At 35.0% G+C, this 22627-nt stretch overlaps 1 protein-coding gene across 5 annotated transcripts; it reads left to right on the forward strand.

Moving 5' to 3' along the window:
- The first annotated feature begins 981 nt into the window (after positions 1-981).
- LOC123264730 lies at positions 982-22252 on the forward strand. 5 transcript variants are annotated; one of them, XM_044728169.1, is made up of 5 exons: positions 982-1065; positions 1220-1297; positions 3664-3811; positions 10988-11079; positions 19938-22252. In XM_044728169.1, the coding sequence occupies exons 3-5, from the start codon at positions 3683-3685 to the stop codon at positions 21784-21786; spliced, it is 2070 nt and encodes a 689-aa protein (XP_044584104.1). In that variant the 5' UTR covers positions 982-1065; positions 1220-1297; positions 3664-3682; the 3' UTR covers positions 21787-22252. The 5 variants fall into 5 exon arrangements, with proteins under 5 accessions (XP_044584104.1, XP_044584103.1, XP_044584102.1 ...); XM_044728168.1 differs by having other exon boundaries at positions 983-1125; XM_044728167.1 differs by having other exon boundaries at positions 983-1106.
- Positions 22253-22627: the final 375 nt, after the last annotated feature.

A 22627-nucleotide genomic window follows, 5' to 3' on the forward strand; every position in this document is an offset into this window, starting at 1 on the left:
TTGAAAGGCATTGTAATAACAATAATTTGTATTAAAAAAACAAAATAAAAAAAATTTTTGTTTGAAAAAAAAAAAAAAACCATTGCCGAGTTCTCGAACCCGGTACTTTAGGCACCCGAGCCAAAAGATTTACCGCGCGCCTATCAAGGCAGCTTACTGACTATGAGTAAACTTATATTTAAATTGCGTTTAGGAATTTCAAGTTATCATTAACTATTAACCATAATATTAACAATAATAATAATGATAATGATAACAATAATAATAATAATAGTAAGAATAACAATAAAACAATAATTACAATTTTAATAATAAATTTTATACGTTTGCTTGTGTAAATATTTAATTATAAGCAAAAAAAAAAAAAAACAAGTAATAACAATAATTTGTATTAAAAAAACAAAATAAAAAATATTTTTGTTTAAAAAAAAATAAAAAAAAAAAATTGCCGAGTTCTCGAACCCGGTACTTTAGGCACCCGAGCCAAAAAATTTGCCGCGCGCCTATCAAGGCATCTTACAGGGACATAGTGGTAATTTATATTTAACTTGCATTTAGGAATTCCAAGTAAGAATTAACCGTAATAACAATTATTAATGATAAATAATAATAATAATAATAATAATTATTATTATTATTATTATAATTTATAATTTATAAAAGAAGAACCTGAAAACATAAAAAATTTGACGCATGACGTCACACGCGAGGATCCTCGCGCTGACTTCATTTTTTTCCAAGCCTCACTTTTGGCTTGCCGACTCACGAACGTGCTCAGCTTCCATGTATTGGAGTAAATGCTGGCGGTTTGGTGGTGGAACTTTGGCGCGCGAGGGGCAACGGACTTCGGTCGCTCTCGGCTCCTTCCGAGCAACATCGACGCTGCTCGCTCACGGATACAGTAGTGTATCATTGTGTGGCGTGTGGGTAGAGGTCTAGGGAAAGGGTAACTTCTACCCACGATCTGGCTGCACTGCGACATGCGCAGTAAACTTAGCTCATGCGCATTTAACCATTTTGTCCCGACACCAGTACTCAATCCAAAAGTTATTCTGCCATCCAGAAGTACAACGTAGTACATACTGAACGCGTCTAGAGATATTTGTGTTAGCCATTTTGAAAAACGTTTAGTTTTCATTAAATGTTAAATATTATATCCGAATAATTTCTCCATCGTTGAAATAGTACTGTTTAACGTGGCATAATTTTAACTTTTTAGTTATTATTATTATTGTGAAAAATATTGAGTTGTGATAAGCATCTTGAAAATTCTGGACAATTAAATTTAGATCAAAAGGTAAGTTGAATTATAAGCTACCAATTTTAATCGAATAATTTGAAAAAAAAATCTTACTTTTGGATAAAAATTATTACATAAAATTCTCTAAACACAAGTTTCGTTACAATGAAATTGTTTTAAATGCACTTTATTTTAATTTTCTCATCTAACATGGCTTGTCATTGACAATTATTTTTCTTAAATTTTAATAGCTAATTTTTGTACTTTTTAATAAAGCATTAAATTTAATGTATTTTATTAGTATAATTTAGTTATTTACTTTTATTTTTTATAGATTCAGTGTTGTATCTATCTCAAATAAGATTTTATTATTAACGTACACACTTTAAACAATAATAAATTAATCACCTAAAACGTCAGATATATCGCGTTACAGATGCCATAAGGGCGCATAATAAAAATTCTATTTTTTTTCTAAGTCCAAAAAAATTTTTAATTTGAAAAAAAATTTTTTTTTGCATTTCTGCACGTTTCATACAAAAATACGTTGATTCCCGAAAAAAATAGTATATTACACCCCTTGAGAAGGAAAATAAGAAAAGCCTCAGATCACATGTAATTGTTGGCCGAGGCGAAGCCGAGGTCGACAAACATGTGATCTAAGGTTTTCTTTTTTACTTTCCAAGGGCTTGTCATAGGTTTGTATGCTATTTTTTTGTCCGACGAAGGCGGAAAGCGGTAACTTTGTTTAGCGCAGTGGGACGAAAGTTACCACTTTCCGCCCGGAGGGCAAAAATAGTATATTACACACCTGTGGCAAGAAAATGAGAAATGTCTCAGAACACATATATGTTGCCCGAGGCGAAGCCGAGGTCGACATATATGTGATCTGAGATATTTATTATTTTCCTGCCATAGGTTTGTATACTATTTTTCTGTCCGACAGAGGCGGAAAGCGGCAATTTCGTTTAGCGCAGCGGGCCGAAAGTTGCCACTTTCCGCCTGGAGGGCAGAAAAAATTTTTTTTGCCCTCCGGGCGGAAAGTGGCAACTTTCGTCCCGCTGCGCTAAACTAAGTTGCCGCTTTCCGCCTTCGTCGGACAAAAAAATAGTATACACTCCTCGGGAAGTAAATAAGAAAGCCTCAGATCACATGTTTGTTGACCTCGGCTTCGCCTCGGCCAACAATTACATGTGATCTGAGACATTTCTTATTTTACTGCCCTAGATGTATAATATACTATTTCTGCCCTCCAGGCGGAAAGTGGCAACTTTCGGCCCGCTGCGCTAAACGAAATTGCCGCTTTCCGCCTCTGTCGGACAGAAAAATAGTATACAAACCTATGGCAGGAAAATAATAAATATCTCAGACCACATATATGTTGCCCGAGGCGAAGCCGAGGTCAACAAACATGTAATCTGAGGCTTTCTTATTTACTGCCCGTGGTGTGTATACAATTTTTCTCCTCGACGGAGGCGGAAAGCGGCATTTTCGTTTAGCGCAGCGGGACGAAAGTTGACGCTTTCCGCCCGAAGGTGAGAAAAATAGTATACAAACCTATGGCAGGAAAATAATAAATATCTCAGATCACATATATGTCGACCTCGGCTTCGCCTCGGGCAACATATATGTGTTCTGAGACATTTCTCATTTTCTTGCCACAGGTGTGTAATATACTATTTATATGCCCTTATGGCTTCCGGGACCCACCTCGGATGCCATAAGGGCGTACAAAAAAAATTTTTTTTTGGAATCAACTTATTTTTACCTGAAACGTCGAGAAATACAAAAAAATTTTTCCACAAACTAAACATTTTTTTGGACTTAGAAAAAAAACAGAATTTTTATTATGCGCCCTTATGGCGTCCGGGGTGGATCCCGGGAGCCATAAGGGCGTATAAAATTCAATTTCAGCATTTCTGCACGTTTCAGACGAAACTACGTCGATTCCCGAAAAAAAATTTTTTATACGCCCTTATGGCTTTTCACCAGGACCTTTTGCCGGTATACGCCCTTATGGCATCTGGAACGCGATATATGAATAAACTCGAACAACAATATAAAAAAATTCTATTTGATTTTAAGAACATAAAGGTAGCTGGTGATTTTTTTCTTCCGTTATTGTCAAACTATTTTAAAATATTGTCAAAAACTTATAATCAAGATTATACGTGTATTTGGATTTTCTCGTACTACAATAAAAATTTTATAATATAAGAGACAGCTAAATATCGCTATCTTTCAACTTTTTTAGTTGTTTTCTCAAAGCAGAAATATATTTTTTTTTCTCATTTCATCAATCTAGTTAATTGTGATCATAATTTCTGTAGTTTTATTAATCTCAATTATGATTAAATTTATTTTAAATAAATATTTATGATAATAATCAATATAATTATAAAACAATTTTTATTTTATTTTAGGAACCTAATTTATTTTATAATGAATGGGAATCAAGGAAAATCACGGACAGCTATTTTTAAGAGGAATAAGAAAAAAATAGAAAATCATCGAAAATTGTATCCTAAAGATAAATTGCTGCAGCTTCTTCCCGATGGATTCTTGGAAGAAGTAAGTATTCTTTTCATTTTTTCAGGCGTAAATTTATGCTATTGAAGTCAAAATATAAAGCTGTACTTTTATTTAACGCTGGGTTTGTTGTTAGTTTAATTACAGTAGAATTGGTTGTTATACTAAGCTGTTATGTAAAAGCGTATCGAAAATCTTTATCCGAATTTTAAATTATTATTCAGAGTTTTCTTTAGATAACTATTTCAATTTAATTCTATTTTATTAAAAAAACATAAATGATACTTATCGTAACAAATCTTAATTTGTGTCGCTTTGATAATTGTTTTCTTATAAAATATTTAGTCTAAGATTTTATACTAATGGGTTTATAAATCTTGGTACAGTTTTATTCAAATTCATCAAATATCGCGAAATCCTTTATTAAAAAGTTGATGTCACATTTTCATTGATGTCACTTTTCGTTGCTATGGTAGCCACTTTGGCAACAGTTACCATGACAACGGTTACTATTGCAACGATTACCATAGCAACGGTTATATATTAATGAATATAATTTATAAAAATATTGATTAGTTGAATTGTCGATAATAAATATTTTGACAGAAGCGCGCTATGCGCGCTCGATTTTCTAGTTGAATAAATTTTAATAAAGTTACTGCAACAACTTATGCTGTGTTGTGAAAGTTGACCTATCATTCTCTGGAAACGCTTGCAACGTGTACACAATTAAAGACACTGACGTTAACTTTTGAGACACTAACATTAATCAACTCGAGATTTACAGACAGTAACATACGATGTTAAATTTGTATGTTTTGACTCTGGTTGTATGCCTGAAAAATTAATTACTGGTCCACTCTGTTCACTTACATGTGAATTATAATTCGCTATAGTGAGGTTTGGGCTTCAAATAATTATTAGTTAACTTGATATAAAGAATGTTATCACGGGTGACTGGTTATGACTTATACAGTTGAAATTAGATATTTGCTCTATAGTAATTTTTTGCTAAATGAAAATCCAAAATTTCTCTTAGTAATGAATACAAGTTCCAGTATGGATTAGTTTCTGGTATTCAATCTTCTACCGAAATTCCTAAAAATTTAATAAAGTTGGTAAATTCAGTTGCAGTCAATTTTAGTTTGGAATTTTCTTTTATTATCAGGTGGAGCTTGTTTAAGTTGTGAATTGGTCCGTAATTGAACTACATTAAACGATCGTTCGATCAAAGGAAAAGCATAAAATTTACTTTTTCAATAGTTACTGCCTAAAAAAACTTATAGTCATCATTGCCTATACACCTTATTTAATGTCATGCATTTCATCAATGCTATAATTTTCAACAGCGTGAAAAGAGTCTGTTTTTTGTTGAAGATACATTTTTCTTTTATGACGGTTTTGGAGATATTACTTAATAAAAAGTCTGAGTCGTACTTCTTCTTTGTGCATTTCCATCCAGGTAGAATATTTACAGCAGTTTTGCAAGTTTCTTTATCCATTTTAAAAAATCAGCAGTAATTATTTAACACAAAGGATTCTACGAAGACAGTTACTCGTGCGGACCAAGATTATCATCTTGGATTGAGCCCAAAATAAAATATGTGCTTTATACTTTTGTCTGTCTGTATATCAATTCTTTTTTCTTCTGAATACTTAATTTCATTAATAAGAGGATATTAAATATTTATAGTTCTGTTAGTTTTATTTCTCTTCATACGAGCCCACGAATTATTGATGTGATCGGGATTCAGGAGGTAAACGGTATTGAAGCATATAGTGTCATTATTTTCTCTGACTGAGAACTAAAGGCGTCATTCTGTTCTGTATCATCTTCAGCTAAGTTGAATGGAGAGACAGTATTATCAGTTTTATATGTTAATAATTTCTGCTTAAAAGGTTTACATTTTACATAATTTCTAATAATTTTTTAATTTTACATTAATTTTGACATAGATGTTGTAATAACTTCAAAATAATTTTGTCCAAAAAAATTTCTCAATGACTTTCTATGTAGAATACTCTGATTACATATTCCTATGTATTTTTCTCGACTGCCCGATTTTGATTTTGTGATGACAAAAGTCCGTTCTATGGCGTAAGATTTCGGCTTTACAAATGTACCAAGACTGCTAAAATAATTTAAAAGAGCATATTCAGAATGAATATGCGGAAATGGATTCTTTTAATCATTAACGTCGTTAATTTCCTTTTGTTCTTATGCTAGGCATTTCAGTTTACTAAGAGTGCTGTTAACTTTTGACTACAGTATTCCTCATAAAGAACCCTCAAAAAAACACTGCATGACCTTAATTAAAGTTTGCAGAAAATTTTATGGTAACCTTCAATGACTGTACAATTTAGCTACTAATTTTTGCGGTGAAGAGAAATTTAAGTTGTTGGGTGTTTCCTGATTGTTTATTTCCTAAATACGTTTTCTCATCATACGTTGTATGGCAACCACGCTCATACTTATCTTTCGATTCTGGATGCTACGTAGAAATATGTACAAAGAGACTTTTTATAGATGTGAGTACATTTTGACATTCTTGACAAGTTGGCATTGTGGGAATTTATTTAAACAGTAATTAAGCAATGAACTAATTAAATATAGATAATAATTATTTATCAATTTTATTGAGGCATAAATAATTTAGAACAGAGCAATAAAAATTTTAATAATAAATTAAATTTGAAATTAAACAACCCCCTTATTATAAAAAAATATTGAAAATGATCCAACCAATGCAAAATGTATATCTATATATTCGTCAAGTTGAATCTTTTTTAATTGTTTTGAGCCATTTCGAATCTTTTCAAATCTCTTTTTTTAATCACGCGCGCGAGATAAATATTTTAAATTATAGAATTAATAAAAAAATTCAAAGAAATTCGTCCCTAAATTTTTTTTTTAGTGGACATTAAAATCCTGAACTCTTTTATGTATTCAAAAAACACTAGCAAAGAAGCCAAAAATAATTTCTTAATATAACTTAAATATATCGTAATAAAACCTCTCTAAGTTACTGAAGCAAACTGATAAAAAATATTTCGCACGCTTTTCGTGATAATTAACTATCGTGTTAAAAAATTCAAAGATTTATGCAACCAAAAAATCTATGTTAAATTTCGAACGCTGTAAGGTTATAACTCTCATTAAAAACAATGGGAAAGATAATACAAATATTTCAAGTCACTACTCCATGAATGTGGTGTTTTGAAGTAACTCCTAAATCTGAAAAATTGTAAGATATATAAGGTAAAGTACCCAGTAGTTGAACAGGTTTCAAAGTAAAACGTATTTGACCCTACTTTTAATCTATAAAGATTTAATTATTAGTTCAAATTAGTAATTTTCACGAAAATATAAGCAATTTTGAATTGATTGAAGCGCAAAATAACGCTGATGATTGATTATTTATATTTTGACAACGTTTTTAAGATAGACTATGAAAGGAGTAGTAGTTGAACAATCAATTCTGACAAGCCGCAGTAGTTAAACACTCCGGGAGCAGTAGTTGAACAAACAAAATATATGGCAATGGGCATACCATAAATTTTCAACGTTTCATTCAAATATCAAAAGAATTATAACACATTATTAATTAATATTAAAAATAATGCTGTGAATATTTAATATATTCATTTGAAAATGAGAAATATTTGTATTTAATTTTTTAATTACATTTTTTATGAATGACAAAGCAAATTTTCAATTATAAATATAAAAAACTTAATTCAAAACGTTCAATAATTTTTGACTACATTAATTTTTAGCTATAAAACTTATTTAATTTGCAAAAATGAATACAAATGTGAATACATGTGAAATGAATACAAGTGCTGTTAAAATTATACGGCCTCAGTTTGTTCAAGATCTGGGTACCGCTTGGAAAATTTGGAGGTATAGTTGATCGCTAAAATTTAATATAAAGATTTTAGTTTGTCTTTGCAAAAAATATATAGTATTTAGAAAAGACTATTTCATTGGGTGGTACAATTTTTTAACTTCCCGCTAAGAAAATCGAAGATTTTCAAAATTCGGGAAGTTATTGGTTTTACCCCGTTTTCCAAAATCCGGATTTCAACGGATCTCGACGTTTCGAGGTCCTATGAAGCTCCCCTGACTATCCCCGCGAGGGTGTCATTATGTCTGTATGTATGTATGTATGTATGTATGCGCGTGTGTATGCGTGTGTGTGTGTGTGTGTGTGTGTGTGTGTGTGTGTGTGTGTGTGTGTAAACCTCTCATAACTTTCGAACGGCTTGACCGATTTGATCACGGTTGATGCCATTCGAAAGGGTTTGACCAAACTTAGATTTTGAATACAATTTGGACCGATTCGGACCGGTAGATTTTGAGAAATCTTAAAAAAACTCCGAAAAAAAAATTTTTAAATGTGGTTTTTGTGAAATAACTTTCAAACAGCTATACCGATCAATTCCAAAAACTAATCAGCTCTTAACATTGAAAAACCGCGTCGATCGCCACCAAGCCAGTCAAAATCGGTTGACTCGTTCGTGAGTTATCGTTGAAGAGAGAAAACTGAAAAAAGTGTTTTTTCAGAATTACTTCGAAACTCCAAGTTCAATCTATCTAAACTTAAAAATTCTTCATGAGGCTCAAAAAACTGCGTCGAATGCCGCCAACTGCGTGAAAATTGGTTCATTCATTCAAAAGTTATTGTGGTTTGAAAATTTAAAAAATAGCGTTTTATTATACTTCTACCAGACTTTTGAGCTCGGAGAGCTCAAAATGATACGAAAATTATATTTTGAGCTCGAAGAGCTCAGAAACGTAACAAATGCAATTTTGAGCGCTTAAACATGGAATTAGCGGGAAGTTGCAGGGATGGCCTTTAGGGTCAACCGTTTTTCTAATTGTTTTTTACTTCAAATGATCTTGCTAGAACGTCTGCTGTCAATGCATTTTTTTTCTCGGAGGAAACCCATGTCACTCTTTAAAGTGTCATACGACAGTAAACTACTATTGAGATCACTGCACTTATTTGATTATTTAACCTATAATCGCGGGTTCTAATGTAGTCGATAAGATTGCGTATTTAAATTTTTACACGGAAAAAAGTAAACTGTATTAATTAATAGTCGATTTATAATAAGTAATGATCAACTTCTAAAAATTACCATTTCAAACAGTAAAATCGTGATTTAAATAATCACTATGTAATATTTACCATTTAAATGCTACAATTTATTCTTTACAAGGAAGAAAATACTATTTCAAACAGTAATATTCGCTATGTGAATGTCTAAAATGTTAAAGTATAATAAGTAAGAAGTCAGACTTTGATATTTATCATTCCGTACCTAAAAAATAATCTTATGATGTGTAAAAAGTATAAAATAAAGTTAGTAAATTTCTAATACAAGCAACGTCAATATTTACAAAGTAAAATGGTACATTTTAAACGCAACGCTAAAAATCAAACTGTAATTATTGAGTTGCTTGAACTGGTAAAATGTATATTTTAAAAGTATAATTTTTACCGTTTCAAATGTTAAATTCTCCCAGAGTGAGACTCCCTTCTTCTCATCTGAGTTCCCCCTTCTCCTTATAGTATGGACTATATATTGAAACGGCAATTTTTACTGTTTGAAACTGTAATTTTTTAAGATGAGAGAGTCTTTATTTACTATAGTGACAGCTACTTATCACTGATTTTCGATATTAAATTATAAATTGTGGTTTTTACACTTTCTACATTAAGTTCTGTAATATTTATATTTTTGCCACCCCGATGTCCGCTTTACTGTTTGAAACTATAAAAATTAACCGGAATCTGAGTGAATTTTACAGTTTATTTTTTCCCGTGTACTATTCCGATATCCGTATTTAAAAAAAAGTTTGGAAAATCCAAAAGTGCACGACTCATAATGCTCATTTAATTATGAAATATTAAAAAAAAAAAAAAAAAAAAAAACAAGTCGTTCAAAATTAGTTGCCGAAAAAACAGCTGTACTAGGAAGGTAATGCACAGGCGCCCCTGGTGGAATAAATGTACACAATGTACATATCACCATCCATGTAAATTTTACATGGATATATATAGATATACAGTCTTCTGACTTTTTTATTTTGTTAATTGTACATGAATGACACTGAATTACCTAACCATTCGCAATCCGTGACCTACAATTCTCCTTAAGAATTGAAAAAAAAAAATTTAACTTAATTGATGCATTTTTTCGCAAGTTATAATGTTTTCAGAGTTTCATACATGACGGACAGGAAAATTTTTTGACTTATTTTGATGTTTTTTTCCATTTCTAGTACTCTAAATCAATTTTTGAAAAGTGCAAAATTAATTTCCATTAAATTATCTTTACAATAGTATGCAAAATATCTTGATTCCGGAAACTAACAAGACTATAATAATGGAAATAGTCGCCGAAATGAGGCGAAAAAAATCATGAGTCGTGCAATTATTCAAATCTATATCTATGACAATATAGTTTTTTTTTTTTCGAACGCGCATCACGTAAAGACTGCTGAATATTTAGACATCAAATTTGTGCCATCATATTCAACGTGTTTCAGAAAAGTTTTTAGCTAAATATTATCATTATTTTGATGATAGAAACTATTATATTTTAGGATGCTGTCATTATAAATTTTGTAAATTTTCGATCATCTTTTTTTTCGTATAAAATAAACGAAAAATAATGAATGAATATGTCTGTTTTGTTTACATAATATTATCATTTTAGGGCAGTGTAATAGTTATAAACATTTGCTCGTAAATGTGAATTTTATAAGTTTCTCTGGAAACAAATGTCTTCTTTTTTCTTTATTATAACGCGTTTGACGAGACATTCAATTTTACCTGACATATAAAACTAGAAAAACGTACTAATTATACTGAATAAAAAAACTGCACATTTAGTAACTATTACTGTTTTAATTCTGTTGTTATTATTTATAATTTAGAAACATATTCAATTGTATTTATTATAATATTAAAAAAATTGTTCTTGGTAACTGAGTTGAATCCATTCATAGACTCTTTCAACTGCAGGATCTTTTTTCCAACAAAAAAGATTAGAATTGATCATTTTTTTTATTTTATTAAATTATTATTACCAATTATTTTCTCCTACCCGCAAATAGGGTAGATTCTGCTAGTATGAAATATTTGAATTCAAATCTGTAGATTAGAATATAAAAAACATTCAACAAAATTGACTTTTTTTCTGTAGAGAACATGTTCACCGTCAACATCATCTGTATCATCATCAGTTTCGTCATTGCCAGTATTCGAAAATTTATCAGCTCACGTCGATAGTGAAAGGTATAGTAGTACATTGTAATTATATTAAAAGTTGTTACATATTTAATTCTAAATCATAAAAAATTTATAATTTGTTATTCAAAAATTTAAATGTGGTAACTAGGTTTACAATTGATTACAAATTTTCATTAACGAGCATAATTTCAAGTAAAAGTATAAAGCTTGATAGAATATTGATCAAGGTGCATGTATTGCACGTCTCACAAGCAAGACGTTGGTTCTCTACTCTCGCCTTACCAAAGTCAGACAGTTTGGTGAATTAAAAATGCATGTGTTCTTTTTATAATGTACTTACAAAATTATATATATGAACGGATGGCAAGAAAAAAAAGTTGGGAAAACGGTTGACCCTGAAGGCCATTCCTACAACTTGCCGCTAACTCCATACTTAAGCGCTCAACATGTCACTTATTTTGTTTTTCCTCCATACTTTTGCGCTTAAAATTGCAATTATAATGTTTTTGAGCTCAAAAATACAATTTTTGTGATATTTTGAGCTCTCTCAAAAACTTTTATTAAACACACACACACACACACACACACACACACACACACACACACACACACACACACACAGTGACACCCTCGCGGGGATAGCCAGGGAAGCTTCCTGTGATCTTCAAATGTCGAGATCTGAAGAAAACTCGATTTTTGCAAAACGGGGTCAAACCAATAATCTCGATTTTTGAAAATCTTAGATTTTCTTAGCGTGAAATTAAAAAAGATAACATAAAGTCAATATGAAAATTGTTTTACTAAATTTTTTGGTACAACAGTTAAAACATGAAACATACTTACACAGCTCTAGTCATAACATGCGTGTTATGTCAAGAAATAAAAAATAAATATTAATCTTGAATAGCTTAAAAGAAATAGATTACAATCTATTTCTTTTGAGCTATTAATCCAAATTCGCGAATTATATAATTGTTTTCAATTATTAAATAATTAGAAAAAATTGGTGCATCTGATGTTGCTGATAAAATCAAAAATTGAAAAACTGCTTGGTCTTGAGTGACTCATACAGAGTGGGTCTTTATATTATTAACTATCGACAATTAAACTCTTTTTTTTTAAATTAAAGTTTATTTGCATTGAAAGTTGCAGTCTCTTTTAAAAGATATATTGAGTGTAGAGATAAAAAAAAAATTACCGTAAGTTTCTCCGGTAATAACGCTAGTTGATGTTTCGTATGCCCTTGAAAGAAAGAAAATATTGACAACGGGGCCGGTCTTGGTACAATACTGAGCTACCCAGGCTCGACCAGCCAATGTTGGCCCGGAACCCGACCAACATTTAATTGACAAGCCTTGAATTGTCAGTCTTGAGCCAAGATTTCGTGGACGGACTGTTGACGAGCCTCGGCTTGTCATTCTTGGGCTAAGATTTCGTCAACGGTTTATTGATGAGCCTCGGATTGACAGCTTTGGGCCAAGACTTTATCAAAGGTCTTTTGACGAGCTTCGGTTTCTGAGTCTTGGATCAAGATTTCGTAGACGGATTGTTGACGAATCTCGGTTTACTAGTCTTGGGCCACAATTCAGCCAACGCTAAAATAACGAACCTTAGTTGGACAGTCTTGGGGTAAGATTTTGTCGACAGTTGGTGTTTATCATATAGGGTTGTGGGGGGGGGGAGGCAAAATGGAGTACTTAAGGAAATCTTAAGTTATTGGAGACTAAAATACGCTGAATCTTATTCTTTTAAGCTGTTTTCTAAGTAAATAACAAAAAAATTTAGTTACTACCCAAAATATTTTTTTAATTTTTTGGGGTAAAATGGGGTACCCCCTGAAAAAGTGAAAAAAAAAAATTCATTAACCAAAAATGAAATATCGTTAAAAAAATAACATTTTCTTATCGATAAGTCAACAAAAGAATCCAGAGAGATAAACAAGTCACCCAAAAAAAACATTGTTAGTTGAAGCAATATACTTCTAATAAAAATTGAGGCAGCCAAAAAATTTTTAAACTTTTTAGTAATTTTTGACGGGTTTCACTTGAGTAAAAATAATGTTAAGATAAAAAAAAAGAGTTCTGAGAAGATTCTAGTTTTTGAATCTCTCGGTGAAAAATTTTTTAGACTCATAGTTCTCACGCAAGTCTAAGCAATAGCACGAAAAGTTCGTGCTATTGTCAAGTTGAATAATCTTGTAGGCTTGAAGACCTGTTTATCAATCTTCAAAATCAGTTTTATAAAGTTTCTTTACATCCATTTTTCGCGGAATTATTTGAGTCGTTGAATTATAAAAATTTTCGTATTCTTAAATAATGGAATTTCAATAACCACTAGTCGCACGAAAGTTAAAAGACAGTTTTAGAAATCGAAATAAATTATCCACAAGATTCTTCCAGTATTATGAATGATATTTTTGAATTATTAGTGAACTTAATATATATAAGAAAAATTTTGAAGTTATGTTAAAAGAAACTTCTTACTTTTTAAATTGAATATCTTACAAGCGCACCAAATGATTTTGATGAAATTGGCGGCCTCTAACGTAATTTTCTGAGCATTGATAGTTAAATTATGACATCAAAAATGATCCGAAGATAAATTTCGAAGTTATTTGAAAAAGACACTCTTTTGGAATGGTTAGTTTACGATTTCTCTTCAACACAACACTCGATTTTGATACGATTTGCAGCAATCAATGTCGTTTTCTAAATTTAAGAGCTGATTAGATTTTGCAATTAATCGTTACATCTGTTTAAAAGTTGTAAAAAAAAAAGTTATTTTAAATTTATCAGGAAGGCTAAGTTTCGCTGAACCCTATCAGATAACGAAAATGTCGTTCAAATCAGTGGAGCCGTTCAAAAGTTACGAGCGGTTTACACACACACACACACACACACACACACACACTCGGGGCAGAAGAGATACTGCTACCGGGCGCGTCTCCCCGAGCGGATGGGAGAACGCTCGCTGTCCTTGGATGACACTTAATCTCTTAGTTGATGAGGTACAGCGGGTAGGAGCCAAGCAAAATAACCAAACAAAATAAGCTCCCGTGGACAAAACTCCCCTTTAATGGGTTGGTCACACTAACTGACCTAGCAAGACGATTGGTTCCTGCTGTAACTCACTGGGAGTGTCCGGAACCTGTATCGTAGTTTCCGACGATGCAGGCCACGGCTGATGTGAGCTTGCTCTGCCGAGGTGAAAGTTGCAGCAGTGGATCAGGAGCCAGCCACTTCGGGCCTTGATCAGGAAGTACGCAGTGAGTGTTAGAGATCGGAATCTTCACCGCTCCGAGCGAGTCTAGTCCGTCCGTGTATTCCGGGACTGGCTAAGTGTCGGCTAGGCCTCAGGGAACTGGGGTAGGAGTACTATCTCCGAGGGTACACCCGTTCCTAGTTATGGCAACCCGCTCCACTCCGTACGATGCGCTGGTAAATCAAAAAAGTATGAGTACGTTACAGGAAACAAACATGAATAGAAACGGGCTTCATGCTCAACAAGCAGCGATTGAAGCAAGCGCTGACATGAAGAGAACGCAAGCGTTGGAGCGCCTTGAGAAGCTGACCATTGAGCTGCAAGAGTTTGTCCAAACTAAGGTCAATATCCACAAGGAGATAAAGACCAAGACAACCGGTGTAGTCAATGCTCTTGGAAGATTCAAGAAACTGGACGAAGAATGGCGCTCATCATTACACCGCACCCCTTGTGCTACATCGGAGAGAAACAGTCAAGTGGTTGTTGAAGAAGCGATGGACACTGGAGCCGAAGGTGACGGAGAATCAGTCGCTGAAGAAGAAAGTGAAACTATCACAACGGCAGAGACTGAATCCTTTGACCAAGACGGCCGCATCCTGAGGAAGTTGAAAAGAAAAATTCGTTCTCCCGAAGGCGGAGCTTTTCATACTCCCAAGAAGCTGAAAGACGTTGGACCTGGTCATCCCATCAAGAAGCAGGAAGTGGTTAAGGATCTTCCACAAAACTCTTGTGAACAGAACAAGAAGCCAGGCTGGGAAAAGGTGCAGTCCAGAAAGGACAAGAAGAAGGAGCGCAAGAAACTGCTCCCAGAAAAACCTCTGGTGCCTCCACCGAAGCCGAACCAGAAGCCAAGAAGAACAGCAACGAGACCGGAGGCACTTATTATCCGTCCAGCGAACAAAGATAAGTATTCTGAAATACTTACACGGATCAAGGCGGACGTTCGCCCAGATCAGGTCCGCAACACAGTCGAGAAGATACGCAGGACCGCGACAGGGAACATTCTCATCACGCTGTCGAAAGGCAGTAGTGATAGAGGTAAAGACCTGCAGAAGACTATCGCGGGAATACTTAAGGAGGACGCAAATGTCATTAGTACAGGACCTGAAGAAGACCTGGAAATTCGCGATATTGACGATACTACAACTAAAGATGACATTCTAACAGCTTTACAAGAGGCAGCTGGAAACGATTGTGGTATAACAGTAGAGGCCATTAAAATTCGTAAGGTCTTACGTAGCAGAACACAAATTGCGTCGGTGACTCTGGCAGCAACGGTAGCGCAGAAAGTGGTAGGAGAACACGGTAAGATTAGGATCGGCTGGACCAATTGTCGTATTAGAACAGTACTAAGACCAGTCCGATGTTATAAATGCTGGCATTTTGGACACCGTGCGGTTCAGTGCACAAGTAAAGTCGACCGCTCCAAACTTTGCATTAAATGTGGAGAAGAGGGACACAAAATCGCCGAATGTAATAAGCCTGCTAAATGCGCACTGTGTGCGGATCAATCCGGTACAGAGAATAACGCCCATCATGCCGGCACAAGCAGATGCCCAGTATACCAAGAGGCACTCAAGAAGATAACTGATAAACGAAAATGAGAATACTGCAGCTAAACATCAATCACTGTGAAGCGGCACATGATTTGCTCATGCAGACAGTACGTGAACAGAAGCTTGACCTTGTGCTTATATCGGAACCGTATAAACACCTCGGCGGCCAACCATGGGAAACTGACTGCACCAAAAAAGCTGTCATATGGTCCTGTCGCAAGCTCCCCTTCCAGAGTGTCGTTAACAATGGCAGCGCCGGCTTTGTAGCAGCATCGGTAGATGGCATCCACTTTTACAGCTGCTACACACCACCTAGCCTCACTATTGTTGAATTCATGGACTTTCTGGATCGACTGACGGAGGACGCGAAGCAGTACTACCCAGTGGCAATAGCTGGAGACTTCAACGCCTGGGCAGTGGAATGGGGCAGCAAACACACCAACGCTCGAGGTAAAGAACTACTGGAAGCTTTTTCTACGTTAGATGTAGTATTGTTAAACAGCGGCGATGCGCCGACGTACACTAAAGGAGACGCAAGTTCTATTGTGGATCTTACTTTTGTCAGCAGCAGCCTCATCAGAGGAAACTACGACTGGAAGGTGATGGAGATCTACACGGCCAGCGATCACAATGCGATTCTCTGGGAAGTATCAAAGGACCAGAATCCTAGAAGACCGGCTAAGAAACTTGACATCGTTGGGTGGAAGGTGAAATCCTTTGACCCAGGTGCTCTAGTAGCTGCCCTAAATAGTGAACCGCTTACTACTGGATCTGCAGAAGAAATGACCAAGGACTTGATGAAGAGAGTGACCCAGGCTTGCGACACCTGCATGCCTCGTAAACGGGGCATGAACCAAAGACCTTCGGTGCACTGGTGGAACGAACACATCAGCTTCCTACGGAAAGAGTGTCTCAAGAAAAGAAGAATATCTCAGCGTGGTTATCGGCGGCCTGACTCAGCGGAACTAGTCGCAGAATACAAGAAAGCTCGTCGAGACTTAAACAAAGCCATCAAGGATAGCAAGAAGAACTGCTGGAAAGAGCTAATCAACGAGGTGGACAAAGACTTGTGGGGCAGACCTTACAAGGTAGTCATGGCAAACTTGAAATACCAGCCAATGCCGTCTCCTACGTGTCCTCAACTCCTACAGAAGATCGTGACTGCACTGTTTCCACGACAGCGCGTTTTCAACTACCTGTTGACACAAGACGAACTGAATGATATCCCACCTGTGACGAAAGAAGAACTGATGGAAGCTTGTAACCGCGTCGGGAATAATAAAGCGCCGGGATTGGACGGAATCCCTAATATTGCCTTGAAAACATCTATTAAAGCAGCGCCAGCGTTATTCCTCGATGTCTACAACATCTGCTTGAAGGAAGGGATTTTTCCTCGGAAGTGGAAACAACAACGGCTGGTACTACTTCCTAAAGGAAAAAAGCCACCGGAAGAACCGTCATCTTATCGTCCACTCTGCATGTTGGATACAGCCGGTAAGATACTCGAACGTATAATCCACCAAAGGATAGAAGCAGTTGTCGATCCACTATTAGCAGACAATCAGTACGGATTTCGAAAAGGACGATCAACCCTGGACGCAATCAACCTGGTTGTCGGTATAGCCAAAGACGCAATCGCCGGTACCAGATGGACGGGTGGAACGAAGAAATATTGTCTGGTGGCAACCCTAGACATTAAAAATGCCTTCAACTCCGCCAACTGGGATCGCATCATGCAAGCTCTTCAAGAGATGAACGTACCAGGATATCTACGAAGGATAGTCGCTAGCTACTTCACGAATAGAGTCCTTAGATATGACACGAAGAATGGTCCAAAGGAGTATGATGTTACTGGAGGCGTCCCGCAGGGTTCTGTTCTCGGTCCACTTCTCTGGAATATCATGTACAACGGATTGCTGAGACTGAAACTACCAAGAAATGTCAAACTGGTAGCGTACGCGGACGACGTAGCCGTAGTAATCGTCGCCAAGCATCTTGATGAGATAAAACATATGTTCGCTATCACCTTTGAGCGAATTAACCAGTGGATGGACACAGTAAATTTACAACTGGCTAAACAGAAGACCGAGGCTGTACTTATCACTAGCAGAAAAGTGGTGGAAACGATCAATCTAAACGTCGGAGACCAAGAAATCACATCCCAACCATTCATTCGATATCTGGGAGTGATGCTCGATGCCCGACTTAACTTTAAACAACAAGTTGAACACGTGACCACCAAAGCATCAGCAGTAGTAGCCAACCTAGTACGATTGATGCCCAACATCGGTGGCCCGAAGCAGACAAGGAGGTTATTGCTATCATCAGTAGTTACATCGGTCCTCACGTATGGGATATCCATTTGGTCCGACGCACTTGAGACCCAAGAATCATGGAGGAAAGCATGTCCGGTTTACCGACTGAGCGCGCTAAGAGTAGCCAGCGCCTTCCGAACAATATCAGAGGAAGCAGTGTGCGTCATTTCTGGAACTCTGCCGCTTAGAGTCTTAGCTAAAGAAAGACGGGCCCTTTACCATCGAAAGAGGTCAACTACACTGAGCGCTGAAGAACTAAGAACAGAAGAACGGCAGCACAGCATCTCGCGATGGCAACTTGAGTGGGACGCCGCAGGAAAAGGAAGATGGACACACCGCCTCATACCAAAGATCGACGTTTGGCTGAGCCGAAACCATGGTGAAGTCAACTATTACCTAACGCAGATGTTGTCAGGACATGGGTGCTTTCGAGAGTATCTGCACCGCTTTAAGCACGACGATTCTCCGGAGTGCCCGTCTTGTCCAGGGGTTATTGAGGACGCAAGGCACGTTTTCTTTGTGTGTCCACGTTTCGATCCTCAGCGTGAGGAGTTAGAGAGGATCCTGAACTGGAGAATCCAACCAGAGACAATAGTAGATGCAATGTTGTCGAATCAAACTGCTTGGAACGCTACAAGCACTTTTGCCACAGAAGTGCTTACAGAGCTGCGTTCCATTGAAAGAAAAAGAGCAAATGACAGAAACTAGAAGGAAGGAAAAATAACACCTTAGCCACCAGAAGGAATAGCGGTAGCTGGATCCTCCCCTCACGAAGTAATGCCTGACGGCGGTTTCCATGAGGGATTAGAGGAAAGAAGAAAAGGGGTTTAGGGTTTAGTGGGTAGGGGCGTTAGGGTCGAGTTTTAGTATGACACTGCGTCGAGTCGCCACATATCCAGGCCAAACAACTATGCCTGGAATCTGTAAGAAGGATTCCCCCCCCTAAGATGAAAAATTAAAAAACACACACACACACACACACACACACGCCGACAGACATCCTCGTAAGAACTACTTTCTAGAACCTTAAAACACAGTAAAAAATATTGTATTGACTGGATAATTTCAACTCATGGATAATTTTGAACAGTTGTTTTATATTTAGTATTCAGAACTGAACTCTTGGAAGATTTAATAACTAATTGTTTTTGAAATTTATAGAAAGTATACAATATCGATGAAATTCCATCAAGCTATATATTGATTATTAATTGAAGTAAAAATCTCTGAGTGCCATTTTATTAACCGATTTTAAAATGACATTGTGTTATTTGTAAGTTATAATAACTCGATAATGTAATTTTTAAAGTTATTCCTGTAAATTTTCACATATTACTTTATTTGGCGTTGCTTCACATATTTAAAATGTTCGGAATGCATGTACTATGTGTAAATTTAACAATAACATGATGTGTGCATACATATTTAGCGTAAGGTTGTGCTACCAAAAAGACAATCGATGATCAAAAATATTCTTACCCACTTCAAAACAAATACTTGAATTAGTATTCAAACTCATAGTTCTCTTAATACGAAATAAATAAAAATATCAAAATTTGTATGAGTGTCTTGAGTTCACTCTTAAATTAAGATTCTTAATAATTTCAAACAACAATAAGTTTTTAAGTTTCCTAAATTCCTCGGTTTTTTTATGTTTGCAAGAGATCTTTGATATTTGGCTTCTGTAAACAAATTCATTGTTATTTATAATAATTATTTATATCGAATAAGTATATGTATTATTCATATTTACTAATTATTTTTTTTTTAGAAATCGATGGACAAGAAACAATGATCAACCTTTACTCCTCGAGGGGGGAGGAGTGGAGGAAAATTTAGAACATAGTCAGCCTATGAATTCAGAAGAAACTCATGAGGTTATTGCTGATGATACAGATTATCCAGACAATTTTTCGGATAGTTCTGAAGAATTCAATAATGCTGAACAGATTGAAAACAATAATAATGGAAGTGCAATTAATCTTGACAGTGATAGCGAAGATAATAACGACGATAATAGTGACAGTGACTCTAATGATGCAAGTAGTTCAAACAAAACTTTTTTTAGTATCAATAAATCAGTATTTACCTTTCCATTTGTATCTAAATCTACTTTTAATGAAAATGATCACTTGTTGGCTATAATTGCAATATCTATGCGCAATAACCTTTCCTTTGAAGCGACATTGTCCATGCTTACTTGGATGAAATTAACTCATAGTAATAATAACCTTCCAACAACTAAAAAAGCTCTATGGAAAGCATTACATCGTGATGAATCATTGATTACCCGTCATCTTTATTGTGGTATCTGTAAAGAAAATCTTGGAACAGGGACAACGCCATATAAAAATTGTAGTTGCCAATCATGTGGTCCAAAAAAAAATTCAGAAAACGTCCATTATTTTCTTCAGCTAAACTTAATTAGCCAATTATCTGATTTATTTAAAATCCCAGGTATTGAGAAGTCATTGAGTTATCGATTTACGAGAGAAAAAAAAGATTCATCAGCTATGGAAGACATCTTTGATGGACAAGTGTATAAAAATTTGAGTTCATTTGGCAATTTCTTGGACAATCCATCAAATTATTCGTTCACAATCAATACAGATGGCTGTCAAGTAGCAAAATCATCAAAAGCTAGCGCATGGCCTATTTACTTTCAGATTAATGAATTACCACCACATCTACGTAAGAAGCACATGCTTTTGGCAGGAGTTTTTGTAGATACATGTCATCCATCTTTAAACCTCATGTTAGATCCAATAGTGAAGGAATTACAAAAATTGAACGAAAGTGGAATTGCTTGGAAAACTTCCGAAGGTCAAAAAATTGTATCTAAATTTGCTGTTACAACTTGTAGTGTTGACTCTCCGGCAAGATCTCTTATTATGAGAATGAAGCAATTTAATGGCTACAACGGATGTTCGTTTTGTTACGCAGCAGGAGAATATCATGGACATAAAATCGCATATCCAGGGAGTCATAGTTATGTAAATTTGCGCACCGATGAAGAAATAAGAAGAGATATGCTCATTGCTTACGAATCCAAAACAGTAACTAATGGTATAAAGGGAATTTCTGCTTTAGCTGCTTTTCCAGAATTTGATTTGAGTAATGGACCTGCTGTTGACAGCTTACATGCAGTTTTTTTGGGAGCTGGACGACAACACTCAAATTTATTTTTTACAGCTACAGATACTCCATATTACATTGGTGATCCAGCTAGTCAAGGAATAATTAATAATCGCTTGTTATCTATAAAACCTCCATCACGTCAAAGTCGTTTACCACGAAAATTAGAAACATTTAACAATTGGAAAGGCTCAGAATTAAGAAACTGGTTGGATTACGCTGCACCGTGCTTGGATGGTATATTAGACATAAAATATATCAAACATTTTACTCTCCTGTCTCAAGCTGTGCACATTTTCAATAACGATTCTATATCAAGAACTGATCTTGAGCATGCTGAAAATCTTATAGAACAATATGTCACACAGTTTGAAGAATTATTTGGGTTAGATCAAATGAGTTTCAATATCCATTTATTAACTCACTTGGCGAGAACAGTTAAGAATTTAGGTCCAATGTGGGTACATAACGCTTCCATTTTTTAATCTTGGAACAAGAAAGTTATGGACAAAGTAACGAGTCCTCATGGAAGAGCTGATCAAATAGTAACCAGATTTTTAATGACCAAATTCATAGAATCCACAGTTTATAGCGATGTTATTTCTCTTGAAACAAAGCAATTTATACGTGACACTATGAAGATGCCTAACTTAAATGACGGAACTGTAATTAACAAAAATTTTCAAAGTATGAGCAGCTCTGAAAACACAATACTTAACGAAACCGAACTCAATATACTTCAAGAGATGGGTTATAATCCAATTAACTGTTCGTCATCATACGCTAAAATTCGAGTAAACGGAGTTGATTACAGCAGAAAGAACGATAATGATAATAAATTCTGTAATTCCATAATATTTTGTAACAATACATTTGGAGAAATACTATCTATTATTGAATTTAAAAATGGAGATAATCATAAAATTCAAGGCTTTTTTGTGAAAGTTTTTAATATAAAAAAAGGCCATTCGGCAGCCGAAATGGAAGTAGATTTCACATAAAGTAAATTTTCATTATAAATATTAATAATAATTTATTTATTTATTAATTATATAATGTGATTCAAAAATGTGGCAAAATGTTCAAATGATTGAAATAAGAGTAAATTCGAATGTTATTCATTCAATTACTAATAATTCTCAAAAAGAGAGCAACTATACTAATTTTCAGAGAAACACTACAATTATCACTGAAACGTTATCAAAGAAAGCAGAAGTAATTTTAAATCAAATTTATGGCAGCAAATCAAGTATCGAAATTAATGATATCGTGCGGAACTATCAAAAAACCATTTTAGAAATCAATAATAATTTTAAAAATATTTAT

Source organism: Cotesia glomerata, linkage group LG5, assembly GCF_020080835.1.
Source record: "Cotesia glomerata isolate CgM1 linkage group LG5, MPM_Cglom_v2.3, whole genome shotgun sequence".
Taxonomy (NCBI): Eukaryota; Metazoa; Arthropoda; class Insecta; order Hymenoptera; family Braconidae; genus Cotesia; species Cotesia glomerata.

Coding starts and splice junctions, on each gene's coding strand:
- LOC123264730 (XM_044728169.1), top strand. CDS start 3,683: ATGAATGGGAATCAAGGAAAATCACGGACAGCTATTTTTAAGAGGAAT. Junction 3,812..10,987: donor CCGATGGATTCTTGGAAGAA/GTAAGTATTCTT, acceptor TTTTTTCTGTAG/AGAACATGTTCACCGTCAAC. Junction 11,080..19,937: donor GCTCACGTCGATAGTGAAAG/GTATAGTAGTAC, acceptor TTTTTTTTTTAG/AAATCGATGGACAAGAAACA.